At 43.3% G+C, this 23,326-nt stretch overlaps 2 protein-coding genes across 4 annotated transcripts; one reads left to right on the top strand and one right to left on the bottom strand.

The window, feature by feature from the left end:
* Positions 1–8,056: 8,056 nt before the first annotated feature.
* Positions 8,057–10,962, bottom strand: LOC114091947 (protein ARMCX6). Of its 2 annotated transcripts, XM_027934519.2 has the most exons (3): positions 10,864–10,962; positions 10,045–10,123; positions 8,057–9,731 (listed from the first exon to the last, which is right to left on the bottom strand). In XM_027934519.2, the coding sequence occupies exon 3, from the start codon at positions 9,586–9,588 to the stop codon at positions 8,683–8,685; it is 906 nt and encodes a 301-aa protein (XP_027790320.1). In that variant the 5' UTR covers positions 9,589–9,731; positions 10,045–10,123; positions 10,864–10,962; the 3' UTR covers positions 8,057–8,682. The 2 variants fall into 2 exon arrangements, with proteins under 2 accessions (XP_027790320.1, XP_027790323.1); XM_027934522.2 differs by lacking the exon at positions 10,045–10,123.
* Positions 10,963–16,164: 5,202 nt separating this feature from the next.
* Armcx3 (armadillo repeat containing X-linked 3) lies at positions 16,165–20,899 on the top strand. 2 transcript variants are annotated; one of them, XM_027934508.2, is made up of 5 exons: positions 16,165–16,302; positions 16,849–16,917; positions 17,228–17,288; positions 17,544–17,615; positions 17,895–20,899. In XM_027934508.2, the coding sequence occupies exon 5, from the start codon at positions 18,038–18,040 to the stop codon at positions 19,175–19,177; it is 1,140 nt and encodes a 379-aa protein (XP_027790309.1). In that variant the 5' UTR covers positions 16,165–16,302; positions 16,849–16,917; positions 17,228–17,288; positions 17,544–17,615; positions 17,895–18,037; the 3' UTR covers positions 19,178–20,899. The 2 variants fall into 2 exon arrangements, with proteins under 2 accessions (XP_027790309.1, XP_027790303.1); XM_027934502.2 differs by having other exon boundaries at positions 16,778–16,917.
* The last annotated feature ends 2,427 nt before the right edge of the window (positions 20,900–23,326 follow it).

Here is a 23,326-nt window from a genome sequence, read left to right as displayed (position 1 = left end):
AGTATGAAATCCAGTGCCTCATGGGTGCTAGGCAAGTGCTCTATCACTGAGCTACATTTACCTTTAAATTATATATATATATATATATATATATACACATATATAAATTTATTTTTATTTCATAAATTTCCACTAGTATTTATTAAATTTGTACTTTGTAAAATAAACATAAAGTCCCTGCTATTCTTCATTCTGCCTTTTATCATCTTCTGTATTCCATATTTTGTCAGCTAAATTTTTATTAAGTCTATATCTATTTGAAATCTCATCCCCACAGGTGATCTGTGAATTGTTTTTTAAAACTATAAAAGATGGGTTCGGGGACTGGGGTTCATCTCGCATGTGCGGTTCGATCCTCAGCACACATAAAAATAAATAAACGAAATAGAGGTATTGTGTCCAACTACAATTAAAAAATAAATTTATTTTTTTTAAAAAAGATGGGTTCAAGTGCTAAGATACTACATGGCTCAGCAATGAGTGGGATTTGTATAGTCACAATCATCTAAATACAGTTCATGATTATCAATGTCTTCAGTTGAAACAGAAGACTTTAATAGAAGAATTGGTTGTTATATATCAGAATGTAAAAGAAAACTGACATTTAGCTGCATGAAGATGGTTATATGAAATAAAAAGCTCAATTCATTCTATTAGAAGGCCAAACTCCCCTTTATTTTAAAACCTCATGTGGGTATCCCTTCAACAGTAATAACACCTGATTAGTTCTCAATCCCTCAAAAATGTTCACAAGTTCAATCTAGGCCTTTCTTGAGTTGTGGGAAGGTTGCCTTTATATCCCTTTGATCACTTCATGGTATATTTATCCACTGTCTTCTGGCGTGGTAGTTAAGGGCAAGGTATAAACCAACCATATCAGGTTATGAATGCATCTTATCCTAGGAATATTTACCTGCATCCCTCTTAGTAACTTGGGAGCTAGTTCAAATCAGTACCATCTCATGTTGCACAGTCAGATCCTAGGGACACTTGGGATTAGTTTCTAATTTAATCCATCCTACTATAGTTGTTTAGAAATGTTCTAGGATCCAAGGTCAAGTCCCTTTGTGTCACTAGAGGGAGATTATTTTCATATTTAGGATTCAATAGATTCTTTTCCTTTCCATTGAATCAAATGCTGAACTGACGCTGTATCTTAACCAGTTGTACTTTTTGAGCAAGGACACAATTTTCTTTTGTATATCTGAGAACCATTATTTCATAAAAATAAATTTCAAAAGTCAGTAGCATTAAATAGCCATTTTAATTTTTTTATTTTGTGTATCAGTGATTTGTACTAGTTTACCTAGTTGGTTCTTCAATTAGTCTTGTCTGAGTTCACTTATATGAGTATAGTCAGCTGACAGTTTATCTGAGGGCTGGTTTTCGTGAAGCTAGGATTGCCATATCTTATATGATATAGCTTCATATCTAGTATGATGTGCCATATCTAGCATTTGTTGCTGTGACAAAAATACCTGAGGAAAACAATTTAAAGGAGGAACGGTTCATTTTGGCTCATAGTTTCATATTGCTTTTGGTCCTGTGGCAAGGCATAACATCATAGAGGAGAGCATGTTGTAGAGCAAAGCTACTTACCTCATGGTGGTGAAGAGAGAGAGAGAAAGAAGAGGGCAGGGGAGGGGAGGGGAGGACAGAGGAGAGGAGAGAAGAGAGAAGAGAGGAGAAAGGGACCAGGATCTGAATATCCACTTCAAGAGAAAGATCTCAGTTGTCCTCATTTCCTTCCACTAGACCCCACCTCCTAAGTTTTTAACAGCTTCCTATAGCACCATCAGCTGGGGACCAAGCCTTTAACACAAGAGCCTATGAGGACACTTAAGATCCAACCATAACAACTAGCAAGTAAAAATATAGGGTACTTAGTTAAATTTGAATTCCATATGCACAATTTAATATTTTAAGTATATTTGGGACATATACTAAAAATATGATGTTCAGCTGAAATTCAAATTTAACTGGGAGACCTATATTTTATCTGGCAACTTTTTCTAAGGGTTCTCAATTGGAAAAGTTTGTCTCATTCTGCATGGTCCCTTCCTCTATAGAATTGGCCTAGGCAGCTCCACACATGATGGTTTCCAAGCTGGAAGAATGCAAGCCTTGCTGTTTGAGCCTCTTCGTGGACCAAGTTTGCTAATGTTTAAACTACTTAGAGCCAATTATATTGCCAGGCCCAAGTTCATGTGGGATGGGATCACACAATGCTGTAGATACCAGAAGGCATGAAGGCATGATTCATTGAGAATCATTACTGTAAAGTTTTCTTTCTTTTTTTTTAAGAAAGAGAGAGAGAGAGAGAGAGAGAGAGAGAGAGAGAGAGAGAGAGATTTTTAAATATTTATTTATTTTTTTTAGTTTTCGGTGGACACAACATCTTTATTTTTATGTGGTGCCAAGGATTGAACCCAGCACCTCGTGTATGCCAGGCGAGCGCGCTACTTCTTGAGCCACATCCCCAGCCCCAACTGTAACATTATCTTAAGAGATTCATCTAATTGGTTTTCTTTCTCCCTAATTTTCCATTATCATATCCTCCACTTTTCTAATCTCTCAATAATTTTCTAATGTCTCAATTCATTTTACCAGGTACCCTGTTATTCATGAGTTCACATGCTACCCTAAATCTTCTCATCTTGCTTCACTTTGGTCTGGTTAAAGCTTGGTATTCGGCTGTCATATTAAAAAAAATAAAAAGCCAAAGGTTGAATATTTTCACTGATATGTGGAAGCTACCCACAATAATGAGGAAGAGGGGAAGAATAGCTATTAAGTAGATTATACAAAGGGGAATAAAGGGAAGGAAGGGGGACAGGAAAGGAAAGAAAGTGGAATGAATGTGCAATTTTTCTGTGTACTTATAGGAATACACCATAGTGAATACTACCATCATGCACATCCATAAGAATAGGGTCCTACCTAGAAATAAAATATATTCCATGCTTGTACAATTATATCAAACTGAATTCTATTGTTGAGTATAATGAAAAAGAACCAATAAAAATTTTAAAAAGAAAAAAAAGTAACCTTAACTGCTTTCTCAAGTTGGGATCACTATTTCCTACAGTCCATATTTACTTTAGACTTTTTACCTCATTTTGTTGAAATACATGTTCAAGAACTTTCTAAAAGAAGGTCTGCCAGAAGTAAAATTTCTTAATACTTTCAGTCCTGAAAACCTCTTTTGTTTTTATGGTGCTGGGGATTGGCCCGGGGCTTTTTGAGTGCTAAGCAGTGCTTAATAACATCTTTATTGACAAAACAAACAAGCTTGATAGTGTATTTGGGCATAGAGTTGGGACATATTCTGTAAGAATGTAAAGACATTTAAAATATGTGGACATTTAGAATCATGTATTATGAATAGTAAGTCTGATGCCAATCTGATTGGTAGATTACCTTTCCTCTACCCAGAGAAGCTCTTGGGATGTCTTTGCATTTCTTACTGTTATAAAAATTTTGAGGATATGTTTAGGTGAAAGTACTTTGTATTGATTGTATCAGGAACACAATACGCCTTTCTTTTAATGAAATTAAATTACTTATATTGTTGCAGTCACATTTGCTTCATCCCCTCCCAGAGGCAATTGGTATTTCAAAATTGATGCATTCTTTGGTGACCATTTAAAAATTTTATATATATATATATATATATATATATATATATATATATATATATACACACACACACACACAAATATACATTATATATATAAACACACACATATATATATATATATATATATATATATATATACAGATAAACTAAATAATATATAGTACCATAATTATATAAATAGCATTTTACAATATCTTTCTGCAAATTGATACTTCACTCAGTGTTAGGTTTCTGAGAATAATCTAGATTGATACATACAGGTCTATTTCACTCATTTTTACTGCTTTATAAATTTGATTATATAAATATATGACATATTATTTATTCAGAAACCTGCAGCAGACATCAACCTTACACTGAAATATACACTATTAAAATCAGAAACAGGAGAAATATGCACTGCATCATCAGTATTGCTGTTCTGGAGGACCTTGACAGTGCAGAGAGATAAGTAAAAGAAATGAACTACGAACTATTGAATAGCTGGAGGAGATAATACTGTCATAATTTGTAAACTACATTAGTCTACTAGAGAAGTCAGAAAAAAAGAAAAATAATAAAATTAATAAGAGAGTTCACAAAAAGAGCCTGACAGCAGAGTGGCAATGCTATATCAATAACATTTCTACATACGAATAAAAACTGTTTCTTAGTAAATTTATTTTTAAATGGGAAATGCATTCATACGCACAACACTCAAAAGAATATAGGACAAAAATAGTGTCCTATTGATCTTTTCCTTCATTTACTCAATATACTTACCAAGAGGAAAAAACAAAACTCATCATGCTAGAAATATTCAAAACTACATTAGAAAATGTAAAATCACATATACTAATGAATGATATTATAGCATACAAAATATTTATAATTGGACGCAGAACACTATTCAGGAACTTGGTTTTGTCTTGCACACATTCTGTGATTTGGGAGAAAAAAAAGAGTGCTCAGATTCAGATGGTGCTAAATTCTCAGGGATTCCCAAGCTTTCTGTGGGTATCTGAGAAGGTATCTGAGACTGAGGGCTGCTCACAGGCAGCCACAGCCCCCCCCTCCCCCGACACCAACACACACACACACACACACCACCTCTCCGGGGCCACCCAGGGAGATGAGGTTCCCCAAGTCCATTAGGAGTTCCTGGGAGAAAGAGCTGTGCCTCACGAGAGACTTCATGCCAGGAAGGCACAGAGGAGTTGCTGGGCTGGGTGCATGAGGGTGCCACAATGTGCTACACAGTGGCCCAGGAATGGAGTTCTCAACCAGTGGTGCTGGATAACTAGTGGTTATCCATCGGGGAAAAGAAGGCAAATCACTTCATTATTGCAGACCTGGCCCAAAAGGAAATGCCCAGCAGACAGACCCACGAAGCAAAACTTGAAATGGCAGGTATGAAAGCACTGGGAGGCTATAAAGGAAACCCTTTTAGTAATCAGGGAGTGTGTGGGGGTGGCATCCTAAGCTGCCCACAAAGACAGAGGCAGTCAGTGTAAATGAACCTCCTGGGTGAAAAGGAGGCCATGAGCAAAGCGAGGAGGGGAGTGGCAGACTGTGAGAAGATGCATGCATTACATCTTTTTCCACTTTTTCCACCAGGCGGGGGCGGGGCTCTGGAACTTGTGCAGGGTGTGCTGGGCTCTGGGGCAGGGCCCTGCTGCGGTCCAGGCCTTATCAGTGAATTCTAGAAGGCGGGCAGGAGCAAATCCTGCCCACAGCTGCCCACCTCTTAGCCCAGCCTCGCGATGCTAAGGCACAGGGGTTGACTTGGTGTGTGATGACTGTGCTGGTGCACGTGTGCCACTTAAAAGTGGGGTGGAAACTGCTTTGAGAGTGACACATAGGGCCCAGTGGGAATGCAGGGCCTGGCACTGGATGGGCCTAGGGGAAGCTGGATGTCTGCAATGTTGCATGCACTTTCAGGGGTGTGGGAGTGAGGGGCTTCAAACCACAGGATCCCCAGGAGAGGGGGAAGCACAGGTGATAGGTAGTGTGGAAGCCAGTGGCTTCGGGCACCCGATGTAAAGGTCCTAATGAGATGAATAAGAAGCAAAACCAGGGCCCTTTCTGGAGCTGGAAGGCAGTCTGAGGTGGCAGTTGCAATATTTATAGAAGAGACAGCTCAGGGGCTGGGGCGGCACCTTCCTGACAGGGCACCTCCTCCATAGTACCTGGCAAGCCCAGCATGGATGAGCCTGCCCAGTGTTTGCCACAGGAAAGCCCAGAAACAGTGTCCTGTCGTTGAAGCAGACAGGTGAGTTTTGTGATTGGTGGCTCAGGGCTGTTTTTATTGTGCTTATACCTATGGGGTGGGGGCGCTGGTGCTCTGGCCACAGTTGAAAGCCCCCCTCTCAGTGTCTTGATCCAGCCCTGGTGGCAGGCATGCTCCCCACTCCCCTCCACCGGCCTCCCTGAGGAGACAGAACCCACATGGAACTGGGATCCTACCTGGCATCCCTATAAACTGTCAAGGGATAAGGGAAGTTCAGAGTGCTGCACCTGCAGACACAGGGAGTGTTTGGGGGAGGGCAGTGCCAGTAAACGGACAAGGAAGGTTTTGCCTTGGGCCGAGGCCTCTCGTGGAGGCACTTGGATGCCTGCAGGCTTCCCTGTGAAAGAGCTGCTCAGGAGATGGGCAGGAAGCCTCCGAGGCCCTCTCTGAGTTTGGAGTCAGCTGCACCTTGAAGCCTCCAGTGCCCAGAAGATGGGGGACAACTATGCACAAACGGGCATCTGGGATGTGGTAGCATGCAGAGGAGTGGGGAGGCACGGGCTAATTTGAGGCAGAATCTAGGAGCAAGTAGAGGCCGAGCAAGGAGGTGTCACTGAAGGCAGCACTGGCAGGGCAGGCTGGACAGGGAAAAGAGGATGAAGGCACTGTCTGCAGGGAAATCCTCCTTGTCAAATGGACGCCCCGGCCTACCTGTGGCTCACCTGGGAGGAATGGGTGGTCCTGTCAGCTGCTGTTGGGAGATAAGATAGGGCCCCAGGGTCAGCCAAGGAAGCCTGCGGTCAGGGGTGGGGATGAGCCTCCATGGGGGTGTGGTGTGGCAGCGCCCACAGGTCTCTTGCTGGCCATCCCAAGTGCAGGATGAGGAGATGCAGCATCCCCATTCCCAGTTGGAGGGCTTCCCAGAGTTGGTAGGCAGAACCGGAAGGTGCCCAAGTCAGCATAGAGTTTGGGGCACACGGTGCAAGCAGCAAAGTTCTAACCCACCTGGAACCCAACCAAACTCTAGTGGAAAGGAAAAGAAAAAATGAAAAGGAAACAAAGTTCTGTGTGGAGGAGAGCAGGCAGAAGGCAGAACACCCTGCAGGCAGGCAGGCCACTGCTGGCCAGGGCACGGTGACCCATGGCAGCATCTCAGAGACACCTTCCGGGAGAGGGCACATGGCACAGAAACAGCACCATCCAAGGGAAATCGTGGCTTCGGAGGAAGGAGACCACTGCCGCGCACATCACAAACCCACAGAGAATGTGACTTTGGTGACAGGGGCTGAGGATTCCTGGGAGGGGCCTGGATATGTTGGGGACAGTGTGGCAGAATGAGTTGGCCAGCCCTTTGGACCCACGGTTCCGCACGCACGGAGGGGCACTTCCTTTCCTCACAGGGGTGCAGGGACCTTGGAGGGATGGTATGGAGGTGTGTCCAGATGGATGGATAGGCCGAGGCTGGTTGCACCAAGCACCCTTCACATTTGCCCTACCACCCCCACAGGGAGTTCCTGGAGGGCTCCCCTATTCCCTTCCTGGGTCCCACCCGACATACAAGGGGAGCCATGGAGGAGAGGAGTTTCACCCAAATGAAGCAGCAGACAACCCTCTCACCCTGCCAGGAAGCAGTGCTTGGGTTCCCAAGACAGGGAGGAGGGCTGGAAGCAGGTCTGACAGCAGCTTTGCAGGGAAAAGAGAGGTCGAGTAGGCCCTGGGCAAGTGGCAATCTTTACTGTGATAATTATGCAATGGATGTGCATGGATGTGTGACAGGGAGCCTCCCCCACTGCCCCCACCACAATCCCCACCATCGACCACCACCATAAGCAATGCACAAACACCAAGGACACTGGCCTTCCTCTCTAGGCTGGCAGTCAAGGAATCACAATCACCTTTATTGCGGAATTCCTCTGCATCAGGCACCCTTGTGTCCTGCTTGGAGAGTGCTGTCTTTCCCAGTTCACTCAACATTCCATCAGCATTCCCCCAACCTCCCTGTCCCCCACCTGTCGACCCTGCCCCCATCTCCCTTCTTGGAGCTTCTGCTGAGCACAGCCGCCCCTTTCTGCCCCTGTCTCCTATGAGCACTGACAAGTGTGCATCTGTCAGAGAGCAGCCCCCACCCCCGGTCAGCTGGCGTTTATTGTGCATGCAGGCCTTTCTCTTCGTGCAGACTGCAGGCTCAAGGACAAGGACCATGTCTCTCTCTTTTTGCCAATCAAAGCACACAAGTTTATTGATGATACACACAGATGCAGACTTGGGCGGAGGAAGTTTAGTCAGTACAATGGATACAAGGGGAGTGCACTTTGTGGATGAATAGGTTCGCCATCCGTGGGCTGGTGTGGAAGAAAGAGAAAAGGAAAATACTTCAACGTAGGCAGCGGCAGATGCATTTTCAGCATTTTCAGCATGAGCTCCCAGATGGGCCTGGCCTCTGCAAAGCGGTCCCTCTCGGGCAGGGAGACCATCACAGGCAAGCGAGCACTGGTGGTACTCTAGTTTGATGTCCCTTATCTGCAGCAGGCGAGCCACAGTGATCCCTTTACTGCATCAAGAGGGCTGCAAGGGAGTAATTTACAATGCACAATGCCTGCAGACTGCAAAATCAAGGAATTACCCAAAGCTCTGCGCGGGGGAGCCCTGCCTGGCCAAAAAGAGTGTGGTCTTCAGTCTAGCTTCTGGAACGCGCACCCAGCCCCAGTGACCCCCGGTGATGGGGTGACTGCCTAAGGCTGGATCCTCAGTAGCACCCACTGCAGATTCTTTGACATCTGCAAACCTAGCAGGGTTTGTGTGGAGTCAGTCCCATTCTGTCCCAGAAGGCCATTTAAGGGGTGAGGGTTTCCAGGAGAACCTCTCTGTTTGCACTTCTGATAAAGAGGGACATGAATGAGAACAGCATCTGGGCACCCAGCAACTCCCCTGCCAAGAGTGGCTTTTCAGACAAACCCATCAACGGTTCTAAAACCTGAACCTTAGCACAGCCACTTCTTTCGGGTATCAAAGGAAACTTCAAGTCTGAAACGGACTTGGCAAGCATGTTATTAATAACTGTCATGCTTATTAACAAATTTAATCCGGCCTGCTGCAGAAATGAGTTGCAGCTACGTGGCACAGTCTCCTGACACACTCCATTGATGAACATCTTAATCTGGCCCTGATTTTCAGTACTGGCATTCAAGTTACCTGGGGCACACAAAGCTTCCTCCCTCACAGTGGGGTTGGGGGTGGGGAGTGTGTTTCCACAGATGGAAAGGTTGGCCAAATGACTCCTGATATCGTGGCTAAGTGAAAAAACAGCATCCTTGGGCTCAGCAAACAACTTTTTTCCCTGAATAGAAGGACACTTGGAGAGGTCTAGAATACAACTGACATTTTTAAAGGTTTGTGCACTCCATGTATTTTTATGTTCATATGGGAATGGCCGTTGTTTTATTGGGTGTGCTCTGTTGGCCTTGCCACCCCCTGATTGCCTGTCCTCTGTGCCACCTGGGGCCCCAGGTTCAGTCCAATCCTCATCCTCACTCCAAGGGCGAGCCATTGTTGTGAAATCAAACCAAATTTCGCGCTCCTCTTCATCCAGCTCCTGGTCATCATCCCATTCTTCTTCGTCCTCCTCCTCCAATTTGTCACTGTCGTCTCTTCCTATGGTCAGTTTGTAAACACAGTAGCAGGCACCAGCTCCAATCATTAGTCCTGCCGCCATCCAACCCATTTCCCGGGCCCGGCCCATGTTTCAGTCTGTGCCAGTCTTGGCGCAGGATCGGGAGGGCTTTGGTCCACCTGATAGAAGAGGACTTTTAGGGCCAGGGTGAGAGATAGTGCAGGGTAGTAATCTTCAGTCTCTCCTAGGCTCCTGTAGCTCTTGTGATGAATCTGTGGGTGAAAAAGTGTATTTTAGGGTTTTCGGCTGTGCCTGGGTTTGTACCTTTCCAGACAGGCAGATTTGAGTTTGAGTTCTTGTTGAGAAAGTTGGGTATTAGGAACTATTTCCTTGTTCTTTTCTGTTTTCCCCCATCTACCCTCAGGACACACAATTTCTCTTTTGGGATCCTCATAGAAAGGTGAGAGATGGGACTCTGGTTATGATAACTATGAGGGTGGCAAGAAGATCTAACTCTCAGGTAGTTTCCTCCTTCACCACACAAATCTTCACCCCCAAAATTTCATAAGCAGTTTTCTAACCAACCTCTACCAAAGTCCGACAAATTCCTTCTTCCCGGTCTTCTTTTGTCAGTGTCCCCTCCACAGTGATAGGTGAATACAGTCTGGCAGAAGGACAAATGGAAAGGCAGGTAGGTGGCAATAGAGAACTGAAAGTGTAGTGAACGAATCTGCACTGAGCACACAGGTCCCAATATCCGCTTTTCTGAATTTTGGGCCTTTAAAATATTTCTCACACCCTTCTGACTTTCTTAACAAGGACTTCCCCGCCCCCCTCATCATCCGCCATTTCCCCAGCAAAGGCCGCCACACCCCTTTCCCTGCACTGAAATGGGAGGGGGTGTGGAGAAAGACGGGGCCAGGAGAGGGCGACTCGGACTGACCCGCAAGGATCCCAGCCCCTTTCCTCCAGCACCCGTATTCTGCGGTCCCGGGCTAATCCCCCACCTTCACACCGCCCAGCAAGGTTCCCACCAAAGCAGTTTGCTCCTTCTTTCGCCAATACTTGCGCTGCAAGCTACAGACCCGAAAAAAGACAGGGGACCGAGGGGACGGAGTACTTGGTGGACGGACCAGCACCGGGACGTAGTGCCCGGATTGTGGAACCGTTCTTTCTTTGGATTCTCTGGAATCTGCCGTTCACTTCCCTCACCCCCACCCGAAGCTCGCCACTTCTCTTGAGTAAAATGAGCACGGGGTGGGGTGGGGATGGGGGTGGGGAAAGGCATTTAAAAAGTAAGCGAGAAAGGGGCACAGCCTCCATCAGCCCTAACTTGGACCCGCAGAGCTCTCGATCTTCTCCCACCCCCATCTCCTTCCAAGCAGCGCCAACCCTCGCACCAACCTTAAAGGTCCAAGCTAGTTTCCTTCTTCCTTAAAACGCCTGCAGAGTAATAGGGGGTTGGTACCCAGACTGAGGCGACTAGCAGGACTTCTGCTCTAGGCGGCTCTTAGTCACGTGACAGCCACGTCACCAGCGAGCTCTGGCCCCCAATTTCCACTCCCACAAGCAGTGCGGCAGGCGCCAGCCTGCCCCGTACCTCCCCCCATCAGACTGGGCCCTGTCACTCTTTTCCTCTATAAAAACTCCAGAAACCAGAAGTGACCCCATCTCTCTGGTGTTTGAATTTGACTTTCTGTACAGTTAGGGGCAGCCTCTTTTCTGGGTCTTCCCTGCCCTTCCTTACACTTCTTGGAGAATTGTGTCATCCTTTCCTTGGCTGTGAATCTCCTGCAACGCCTTCCTTAAATTCTATTCCTTTCTGTGTTCAGTCTCTGCATCAAAATTGGCTGAGGAAGAGCAATACAAGAAGCCCAGGTAGTAGTGAGGTTTTTATTAATATGTTGATCCATTTATGTTCTGTATTGTCCCTCCTTTTATAATTGAATCATGCTATGCTGTTTCGTAATAAGAACATACAATAAAGCTATTTCCATTTGCAGAAAAAAACAACCATAATCTTATTTTTAAAGATATGTAACATAGGCAAGATTTTCCAGTTAAGAAGAGGTCCTCATTGAATTGGCAAAGTTAATTTGTTCCACATTGAAAGTATTTTCTTCTAAATTATAGCTTTAAAACACCATATTAAAGTTTAAAAACACATCTTTACAAATGAGACCAGTCTCCTGGGCTTTCAGTATGATTTATAAATTGACAAATAAATGAATGGTCAGTGTTCTGATTGTGACCATTTTAGATGAGTGAACCACCATCCATATTTTCCTCCTGGCTGAATTCATATTATTAGATGTCAGGCTCTTGAGATCTTGTAGAAGGCTGCTGAATAACTTTCACTATGGCTTCAAAGGACAGCTTTCATAAAGACCCCAACTTTAGGCAAATTTTATAACTTCAGATGAACTTTACAAATCAGTAACTTCACAGATTAGCCTGCTTTACATTTAAAAGACATTGTTTAAAATCTATTCTGAAATTTCATGATGTAACCCATAAATCATTCAGAAATTAGAGAATTATCCCATTGATACAAATGAGACTTAATAGGTGGAATTTTCATTCCATCATGACAGTAGTGAGATGTCTCTGGGATCTGTCATCCATATATTGTCACCACAGCATTGACCAGTGTTATCATTCTCCACTGGCAATGGTGGTGAGGGTCTGTGGAAGACTGAATCACTGTGGCACCCCAGCTGCCCATGCCATTTTCCCCCTCACAAATTTAAGGACAAAGTATCAGATCCTAAACGGTGGCCAGGAGAAAGGTATTTTCACTCCTTGCCTTGTAACAACTTCACTGTACCACCTGCCCAAGACCCTCAGAATAATCCCCAAACTCAGGGACAAAGTATGTAGAAGTTAGTCCTCAGATACCCACCTGTCTCTACTGGGGAGTCATACTCTAAATATAGACCTTCCAGGCAGCCTCTTAGAATGTTGAAATATGACACCCCAGCTGGAGGGCCTGGTGTGCAAGAGGCCCTTTTGGGAGGTGAGCCAGGGAGCTCATAATGCCTTGCTGGCAAATATTAGAAGTTAGGAACATGTCCTGACTTTCCTGTCTTCCCCATCTTCCCCAAATGTTTATAGTCCAAACTCCTCACTAATATTATACTTCCATCTCTCTAAATCTCTACCTCATTTGTTTCAACATCATCCCCTGACACTGTTCTTTCGTGACACTTTATTTCTCATAGACAAGTGAATTCTATTTCTGAAACTTTACAAGCAGAACACTTAGATACAACTTCCCATCATTCAGTTTTTGGCTGCGAGTACCTACACAAGTGACTTTTGTTTTTTTAAATGTATATATTAGAAACAGTTAAGGCATATGTAAAGTTTAACAAACATGGATGCCTTGGTGTCTGTCCTACACATGGTTCTGTAACACAGATTCATTTTCACAACATTTAGCCTGGCTTCAAGGATAAAACTTCACTCCTACCTCTCCTGGCTTTGATGTATCCTCCAATTATTCCAGTGTATTACCCAACACTACCATTCTCTTTCAGACCTTTCATGATTTGAACCCACTCCCTCTCTAAATCCCCATGGACATTATAACCCTTTCAATTCTTTTACTTCTTTGTCACTTCAATCCAGAATTCCTACAATGGAATCTGGGAACTAGTATTTAAAAATCAACATGGTCTTCATTATAAGCCCACCAACATCGATATATTTAAAGACATGTCATGTGCTTGACATTCCATCTTAAAAGCAAAATAGGAAAATGCTTAAGTGAATCCTCAGGATATGCCTGTTAAAAGTTCCTGAACCAGCAAAAGACTCTGTGATGTCACTGCCAAAAGAAACATTTTGGCTTATGTCAGTGTGTGGCCACATGTGATATATGACTTACAAAGTACCTGAAAGCAATAACAAAAAATGGATCAGTGGATGGTAACATTAAATGGAATTGTAGAGGGTGAAACAACAACAACAAACCTCTAGGACGTCATTACCTTGAAAAATTATATTTCTTTTTGTATTATCTCTTAGTTAAGGTAGTGTGATTGCAAGTAAAAGAACCTAACCTCATTAACATAAGGAGGGAAGGCTGAAGACTAGGGTCAACTCTGATGGGTAGAGATAGGAGGAAATATGGGAGGGGAGATGGGAATGGGAAAGACAGTAGAATGAATCTGACATAACTTTCCTATGTTCATATAGGAATACACAACCAGTGTAACTCCACATCATGTACCAACACAAAATGGGAAGTTATACTCCATATATGTTTGATATATACACCATGTATGTATTCTGTCATCTATAACTAAAAAGAACAAATAAAAAAATTTTAAAAAAGAAAGGAGAATGCTAGACGATATCTTCAGGATACCATAAATCCATAAATTTTCAGGTTTCTATCTCTCTGCTCAAGATTCATATTTTAGTTTGGTCTGTTTTGGTCACAGTGTACATCCGTTTGCTAGGGAAATGTAAGGTATGTAAAATGCAAAATGCATTTCCTTTCTTTTCCAGAGAGAAATGTTAATTGTTTCAAATATTGTTGTTGATTTGTAGAAGCCCTTTCACTCTTTTGGATATTAACCTTTTGTCTAGCTATGGCTGAGATGCTGGGGGCCTGTCTGCTATAGCATGTCTTAGTTGTGACTTCCACATTAACTAAACTTTAGAAAAGTACAGTTTTAAAATGGCAATGCATATGTTATCATTTGAGCCAAGGCCACCTGGCTTCCCTGACAGGATTCTACAAGGTTGCATCTACAGTTCAGGGTCTTGTCCTCAGCACTGTATGAGCCAATCCTGATTCTGTCTGCACATTGAAAGCAGATGCCTCTGTCAAGGAAAGACTCTCATTTATAGAGACATATATAAATCTAGATCTGAATGCTCAAACCCATGGGTCTCTGCATTCTTTTCCTGTTAAGTAGGCCACAAGGGAAACTAATTTTTCCTGAGAAATACAACTGTCAAGGGTACTAGAGTTTTCTGTCATTCTTACATGCCCATTTTCTCTCTGTAGACAAGCTACTACTTGGGAGGCCACAACCCCAGAAGGTTGCTTGGTGAACCTACAATCAGAGCAGGGACATTCATTCTCCTTAAGAAGTGGCTTTCTGCTAAGAGATCTTGAAGTACTCTTACACGTTATGGGGATGATTCTGCCAAGAAAAGCTAAACATTCCATTCATTTTAGCCAACACTCCTTCTCCTCCAGACAGTGTTGGGTGGGAACTACTAACACTTTCCTCTGACTCTCCTTTTCATAATCCTGTGGTTGAATGAGCCCCTTTGCTGCACATGATCTTTCTCTAAATTCAGAATTATACTGTTGATCTGGCTTCTGTTTACTAAATTTCAATCATGTCTCAGTACTGCTTCCCAGAATTTATATACATATGAATTTTACTGGAGGTTTGCTTGTTCCCAAACTCCCCAGTCTCTTGATTGACTTCCATATTGTCTGTGGATTTTAAAGTCATACTCAGATGACAACCTTACACACAAGCTATTAGGAAACATGTCACTAAGGATCTTGTGTTCAGAAAAGCTGTTACTTTTTGTACTGTGTTATTTGCTTTTGTGCTCTGTATTTGTTAAGTTTGTTGGGTTGCAAGCAACTGAAACCAAACCTACTTAACTTAAACAATGAGAGAATGTAATTATTTTATTCCTTTTCCTATTTGTGAAAAGTTCAATCCCAAGTGAATTATTGAGCTCATTAAACCAGTGAAATGGTTTCACACTAAGTACTAGATGCCAAGTACAGCCAAGTTTGTCTTGGTTCCTCTAATAGCTATTTTGTTTACAGATATTCTCTGTTTGTTATCAAGTATATTTTGTAATGTTCTTTGTATATCATTCACTTTGTCAGTGTACATGCCTTCTTATCTTACAGATAGTGGGTACACAGATTTGTTTTCTCCTCAATCTTTTGTTACTGGCTTCTGAGAGCTCAAAGCCTCCTCCTCGCTAATTTATGCAAGTGAAGTCTGTTGTTCTTCTATTCAGAGATTGGCCTAATCAAAGATTTACATATTCTCAGACACACTTATTAGCTCATTCAGATTCATCCAGGTTTGTGTTATGTGCTAAGGCCCCAAAGACATTAAGATTACTTTGAATGAAGTGGTTAACACTCTCCACCAAGTGAGAAATGTGAGACTTAGAGGCCATCACCTGACATCACTCTCCCACCTCCACTGTCTTCATTTTTCCTAAAATGAAAATAGCTTTGTAGTATTTTTCCTCATAAAAGAAGGCGGACTGGAGGTGGGTAAGGGCAGAACAAAAATAACAAAGCATTAAGAAAGTAAAAGCCACACTTTCACTCCAGGCTTCCTTTTCTGATGCTTGTTCATTTCAGATCTAGGACTAGATTTCAGAGGAAATGGTAGACATTAATAGCTGGGAGGAGGGGAGGTGGAGGGAGAGGCTGCAGTCCCAGGAGTTTAGGGAAGGAAGAGTCAATTTTTCAAAAAAGCACAAGTGGCCAGTAGTCCCAGGGGAAGATGCTGTCCCTTTTTGATAATCTGAGGAAGGGAAACACAACTACAGAGAGATGGGATTAGTGGAGAAGAAAGGGTAACAAGGCCTAGTATGGGGGAGGGAATAGTGGGGGGCGGGCCCTCTTCTGCCGCACTGCTGGTGGGAGGGGAAATTGGGGGCCCTGAGTTGGTGGATGACGTAGCTCTCACGTGACCAAGAGCTGACGTGTGCAGAAGTCCTTCTTGTCCTGGTCGTTGTTCCCCTCTGAGTACCAGCTCCCCATTGCCCTGAGGGCGGGCGGGCCGGAGGCAGAGGGAAGAAAGAGGAGGAGAAGGAAATTGTCCCGGATTCTTGCAGGTCAGTGCCTGGTAGATTCCATAAAGTGGGGGTGGTGGAGGGCGTAGGGCGGAGACCGTCGCAGGTCCTGAGGCTCCTCCGTCGTCTCTCCCGCTCGCCGCCCGCTCTCTTAGACATATGTCCCGCCTGCGGCCCATTTCGATGCTGTGAAACGGTGAGCAGAGGGGTGCTAGGGAAGAGCCCAGAAATAGGGAGATATGAATCTGCTGGGAGGCAAGGCCCGCAATCCGGAAAGGAAGCTATGGCCTGGGTGTTGCCCCCGGGTCCACCAGGACAGTGCTGGAGGGGAAAGGCTGGGCATGGGGGGCGGGAATACTGGGGTGCAACGAGATGTGTCAGCAGAATCCCGAGAGGGGTAACGGGGTTGGGAAGCCTCGCACAACCAGGCCTCCGAATTAAGAGAGTTTCGTTCTCTGGGGACTGGTCCGTCCACCAAGCACTCAGTAGCGGCTGTTTCCCGTCTTTCTGCCTGTAGCTGTGTCTTCCTGACCACCGCACTGTGTCTAGTGGGTCCGAGCCTCTCCTGGGTGGCCAATCTTTCCGTAGGTTACGGCACAACGCCAGGCAAGAGAAGAGGAAGGAAATTAACCCTGATCGGTGAAGGTCGATTTGAGGGTAAGACCATCTGGGGACCTTAGGAGGGGCGGGGGTGAAGGTGGGGGAAAACCAGAGAAGGTAATCTAGGTTCAGGTGTGAGTCTGAATGTGTTTCTCACACTCCCCGGACTGTGGCGAAATGGCGTGCGCTGTGTGTGTGTGTGTGTGTGTGTGTGTATGTGCGTGTGTGTGTGTGTGTGTGTGTGCGCGCGCGGGAGGGAGGGGGAAAGGGGGGAAATGACAGCAAGGAAATCTATCATGTAGTTTGTTCATAATCCTTCTCTCTCAACAGCACTTAGTCCCCATGTTTTCGATCTGTCATCCTGCAGGTCTGTTGTAGCAGGTGGCACCGTTTGAAGCTAGGGAGGAAGTTTCCCAGGATCGGTAGAGGTCGGTGTGGGCGTGGGGGCTGTCTGGAATGGGGGAGGGGTTGGAAATCTGCCGCGGTTTGGACAGGCTCACCCAATTCTACTTTATTTTTTCTTACATCCCTGCGTTTTAGGCTAGGGAGGGGGAGGCATTTTCATGTTTTGGATAGCATAGTGACGTTAAAAAATATCTGATAACCTGGATGTTGATTTAGGAAAGCGACAAATGAACAATCCTTCAAGCCTTCTTTTCTTATTGGCTCTGGTCTCTCCGCAGATTGAAAGATTATTGGGCGTGGCACACACCCCCAGCCAAGGGAAGAAGGAGCAAACTGCCTATTTCAAAGAGGTTAGTTCAAGGGTGCTACTCCCTGGAGATACCAGAGATTGTGGTGACTGACACCCCAGCCGAATCTGTGGACTTATTGCCTTTATCTACACTTGGGGTAGGGTGGGCTGGCAGGGGTTAGGGAGACAGTATAATGAGGTGGGTAGAGATTTTGTCAATGATCTATATTCCCTACCCAGCATTCAATTGCCATTCTTCTGTTCCTCTGTGCAATTTTCTGCATGGGACAACAAAAAGAGAAGAGAAATTGAAACTCTTGTTTCTTTCTTCCACCTCCAGGTCCACCTCCAGAATCAGATATTGTGGTCTTGAAGTGACTGAAGATCACCCTCTACAGACCTGCTCTCAGGCCCACAACCCTCTTTCCCTACCCTGAGTGACTACTCTGTTCCTTGGTCCCTGCTGTTGTCAGGGACGATTGCATGGGCTACGCCAGGAAAGTAGGCTGGGTGACTGCAGGCCTGGTGATTGGGGCTGGCGCCTGCTATTGCATTTATAGACTGACCCGGGGAAGAAAACAGAGCAAGGAGAAAATGGCAGAGGGTGGTTCTGGGGATGTGGATGATTCTGGGGACTGTTCTGGGGCCAGGTATAATGACTGGTCTGATGATGATGATGACAGTAATGAGAGCAAGAGTATAGTGTGGTACCCACCTTGGGCCCGGATTGGGACAGAGGCCGGGACCAGAGCTAGAGCCAGGGCAAGGGCCAGGGCTACCCGAGCACGTAGGGCTGTCCAGAAAAGGGCTTCCCCTAATTCAGATGATACTGTTTTGTCCCCTCAAGAGCTACAAAAAGTTCTTTGTTTGGTTGAGATGTCTGAAAAGCCTTATATTCTTGAAGCAGCTTTAATTGCTCTGGGTAACAATGCTGCTTATGCATTTAACAGAGATATCATTCGTGATCTGGGTGGTCTCCCAATTGTTGCAAAGATTCTTAATACTCGGGATCCCATCGTTAAGGAAAAGGCTTTAATTGTCCTAAATAACTTGAGTGTGAATGCTGAAAATCAGCGCAGGCTTAAGATATACATGAATCAAGTATGTGATGACACAATCACTTCTCGCTTGAACTCATCTGTGCAGCTGGCTGGACTAAGATTGCTTACGAATATGACTGTTACTAATGAGTATCAGCACATGCTTGCTAATTCCATTTCGGATTTTTTCCGTTTATTTTCAGCGGGAAATGAAGAAACTAAACTTCAGGTTTTGAAACTCCTTTTGAATTTGGCTGAAAATCCAGCTATGACTAGAGAATTGCTCAGGGCCCAAGTGCCATCTTCACTGGGTTTCCTCTTTAATAAGAAAGAGAACAAAGAGGTTATTCTTAAACTTCTGGTCATTCTTGAGAATGTAAATGACAATTTTAAATGGGAAGAAAATGAATCTACTCAGAATCAATTCGGTGAAGGGTCACTATTTTTCTTTTTAAAAGAATTTCAAGTGTGTGCTGATAAGGTTCTGGGAATAGAAAGTCACCATGATTTTTTGGTGAAAGTAAAAGTTGGAAAATTCATGGCCAAACTGACTGAGCATATGTTCCCAAAGAGCCAGGAATAACTTCTTGACTTTGTAGTTTAGAAGCAACACACATTGTAAACTATTCCTTTTCTCCACCTTGTTTATATGGTAAAGGAATCCTTTCAGCTGCCAATTTTAACGAATACCATATTGTATCATCAATGCTGATATTTAACCAAGTTGGTCTTCAGGTTTAAGCTGGATAAATGAATATCACTACTTGTTCTGAAAACATGTTTGTTGCTTTTTATCTCGCTGCCTAGATTGAAGTATTTTTTACTATTTCCTCTACGTAAGTGACAGTGAACCAATTCGTCATGAGTAAGCTCCTTTTGGTCATTTGCAATGATTTCATTTGTGTATCATCAATAAAGTTATGTGTTAATGCTGGAAAGAAAAAAGAAAGAAGAAAGAAAGAAAGAAATGATTCTTGTCCTTTGGTTTATAATCTAGTTGGAGAGATAAGAAACATACAAACCAAAAGATAACCGAGGATATCCAGAGCAGACACTCATTGTCAGATGTGTGCCCTCAGAGCACAGAGGAGGCAAAGGATTCTGTGGGATATGCCAGTCAGCTAAAGTTTCATGGAGGAGATGGATTTGTAAATGAGCCCTGGATGGGGTATGGTGGTTAGGATGTTACAGGATCCAGGAGAGAATGGTGTGAGAAAGGCATTGAGGTAGGAACCTTCTTCCTATGATAGTTGGAGAGCAGCCTGCTTGCAGTGGACAGCATGGGCAATAGGAGTGAATGAATCAGGAAAGTTAGGTGAAGCCAATTGTAGAAAGCTGTTTCAATTTTATCTCACTGGACGCTGAGAACCACTAAATATTTTTGGCTAAAAAAATATTGGAATCCATATAAATGAACCCCTCTCTCCTGTGCAGTGTCAGTGAGGGTGTGGCAAAATGGACCCTAACAAATCCTAGTGGTGGCCATTTGGTAATTCATATCATAAGCCTTAAAATATGTAAACCATTTATCCAAAGTTAGTGATTGAATAATTGTCCAAAGATTACATGTATAAGGATGTTCATTTCAACACTCTTTAAGGTAGTAAAAATTGGAGACAACATGTCTGTCACACTGGATTCTTCAAATAAATTAAGGAATGGTCACCCAGTAGGATATGATAAATATGCTAGTGGAATACTATATTTCCAGAAAAGATATTCATCATTCAATGTTAAGTGAGAAAGATAAGTTAGATAGCAGTATTCATTCCATTTTGCTGGGGTGAGGGGGATATTAAATCATGTTTTAAAAACACACTAAAATCTCTGGAATCATATATTTCCAAATAGTAATAATAGTTATCTTTGGGTGGAAGGATAATGAGTGATCTTTACTTTTTTACTTTTTATTCATCTATTCTTTTTTAAATAAAATGAATATTAATTTTTAGGAAATTTTTGAATAAAAGGAAAGTATTAGGAATGAAGCAGGCGATTGATTTGAATGTGTACTGAGTGTGCAAATGATTTAGATTGAAAATGTGATTGGTTGAAGTTTCCTTTCCAAAATGATAGACGAGTGGTGAAAATGAGGCTTATCATGAGGATTAAATGAAGTAATACTATATGCTAAGTACCTACACTATTCTGGCACATAGCAATTAAGAAAAGTGAGTACCCTTAAGTACCTAACATGCAGGACTGATAGTTTTTGGTTGACCTTTGTTTTGCTGGGGCATTCTGCCATGTTTCAGTGTCATTTAATAAACAATAATAACAATAAAGGTTAACATTTATTAAGTGATTACTGTGTAGAGTTCTGTCATTCATGCAAGGCAACTGTTAAAATAATTTCTCAAAGGAAAAAAAGTTTTTGCTTTTTTCTAAGAACTCAAAGTGTTTCCTCAGACATGATTTCACCAGCCTCCATAATATATTCCTAGTTGGCTTGGGGATACTATCCTGCTTTATATATGAGACCAGGAAAGGGTGAAATTCTTTGGTTGTGATCCAGTTTTAGCTCCAGGTTTCCATATGTGCACTCTAATGTCTATAGTAGATGAAAGGACCAGGGCCTAGTTGGCTTAAAATTGTTGGATATGGTGACCCCACCAAATCACATACATATGGGGACTCTTGATACCAGTTTTAAGGGTGGGGTAAGGGAAAAGGGAATGAACACTTTTCTAGCTCCTATTGTTTGTTTGTTTGTTTTTCAACACAGGAGCACTTAATTATGAAGCCACATCCTCAGCTATTTCTTTTAAATAATAATTATAAAAAATTTCTGTTTTGAGACAGGGTCATGCTAATTTGCTTAGGGCTTCCCTAAGTTGCCAAGGCTGGCTTTGAAATTGTGATCCTCCTACCTCAGCCTCTGAGCCACTGGGATTATAGGTTTGCGTCACCATACACCCAGCTTCATGGTACAATTATTATATGAGAGGAAAAGATTGGGGCCAGTAGAGAAGCCATTTTAGATAAATTGAGTTTGAGGTATCTGAGTGACATTCAGATAAAGATGCCATATTTTAATTTGAATGTGTTGATCTGGCTTTCAGAGGAGAAGAATGGGTTGCAATTTAGTATTTGAGAATCATTAGAGAGAGGTGATAATTGTGAACATGGAGTAGATAGGATCCCCCATAGAGAAGGTACAAAGAGCAGAAGGCTGCAAAAAGAACTGTGTAAGGGGCTGTGAAAACTGGAGAGAGAAACAATTAAAACAATGTATAACCTTTCACATACTTTTATTACCCAAAGACTTATATATTCTTTACATAAAATTGGTTTTACTGTCCGTAAAATTTCTGGTCCTGATTTAAATTTTTTCATATAAAAAATAAATATTCATTGGTGATGCTTGAGAACATAGACACAATGAGTGAAAACTGTCTCCTAACCAATATATAGCTTGAATGCCTGAAAAATATTCAGATCAATCCTTATTGAACTTAAGGCACCAAGTTTTTGCTGGGGTGAAGGGGAGGTTAATTCGTGGAATAGAAAGCCACAGTGTGACAGGCACAGGCCTGAGTTTGTCAATCTACTCCTTTTCTCTCCCTCCATGTTCTTTTTCATTCTTCTTTGCTCTCTCTCCCTTGTTTTGTCTCTGTTTCCTCCTCCTAGGAGACAGTTGTTGGTATTCTCTCTGTGCTTCTGTGTCTTTGGGGGTGACCACTTAATTTCCATGGCACCATGCCATGTGCCAGTGGGCATTTAATAGAGAATAAAAATTGTCATTTCATAAGGTGACCCTGGGTGTGACTGGATGCCAAGACTTTTGGAACCCTTGTTGAACAGAACAGAGACTGAGAAGGAACTAGTCTTAGTTTGGTAGCCCTCTCAGTGGTTTGCATGTACTTTTGCTGTCCCACACCTACTATGATCTAGACTAAGAAACCTGCTCTTTGGGAAAGTGCTGGGTGAAAGAGATGTGGGGCAGTGCACCCAGTTGTCCTAATGTTTCACTTAGGAGGTTGTCACTCAATTATTTTGGGAAGGACACAGTTCTAGTATTGTGGCTGTGATTGTGGCAGCTCATGGGGACAGGGAGGAGGCAGTGCACCCCCTCCCCTTTAGAGACAATACTGGAAGCTCAGTGCATATCCTGCTATTTTGGTTTCTTCTCATCTAGCAGTTCGAGGGTCTATTTCAGTCCAAAATATGTCCAAAGGCAATTTTACAACGATGTATTTCTGTTCATTATAAATTGTAACCCAAATAATAATATTTCAAGGCTCAGGAAACAGGCTGTCTTTTTTGAATGTTCATATTTTACCTGCCTTGTTTCAAAAGAGATTCCAAGTGTAGGTTTGGCAAATTGATGTGATTCAGGCAAATTTTATATGTATGACTCTCTTTGGTTTTGCTTTGTTCCCTTGAGAATGGCTTTTAAAATAGTGATAATGACTATTTTCATTGCTAGCTTTTTGCATTAAGTTTACATCACATCCCAGGCTGCAGGTTTTCTGTGTTTAAACTCTGACTCTCCTTACCTTTTACCTAGAGCTGTCTCTGGGCTTTTGTGGAGTTCTGGCGTGCTTTGCCTGAGGTTGTGGTATAAGAAGGATAAGAGATGTTGACTTCACAGAGTAGTGTACCTCCATGCTTCACCTTCTACACTGGGGCCTTCTCAGGCCTTGTGTTAAGGGCTTGGGGCAATGTGTGTGTTTGAGGAGAGGAATAGGAGGTAGAGGGGAAGGGAGGGAAGGAAGACCTACTGCAGAGA

This window comes from Marmota flaviventris, chromosome X, assembly GCF_047511675.1.
Source record: "Marmota flaviventris isolate mMarFla1 chromosome X, mMarFla1.hap1, whole genome shotgun sequence".
Lineage (NCBI taxonomy): Eukaryota > Metazoa > Chordata > Mammalia > Rodentia > Sciuridae > Marmota > Marmota flaviventris.
This window is presented reverse-complemented; position numbering and strand designations above follow the sequence as displayed.

Coding starts and splice junctions, on each gene's coding strand:
- Armcx3 (XM_027934508.2), top strand. CDS start 18,038: ATGGGCTACGCCAGGAAAGTAGGCTGGGTGACTGCAGGCCTGGTGATT.
- LOC114091947 (XM_027934519.2), bottom strand. CDS start 9,588: ATGGGCCGGGCCCGGGAAATGGGTTGGATGGCGGCAGGACTAATGATT.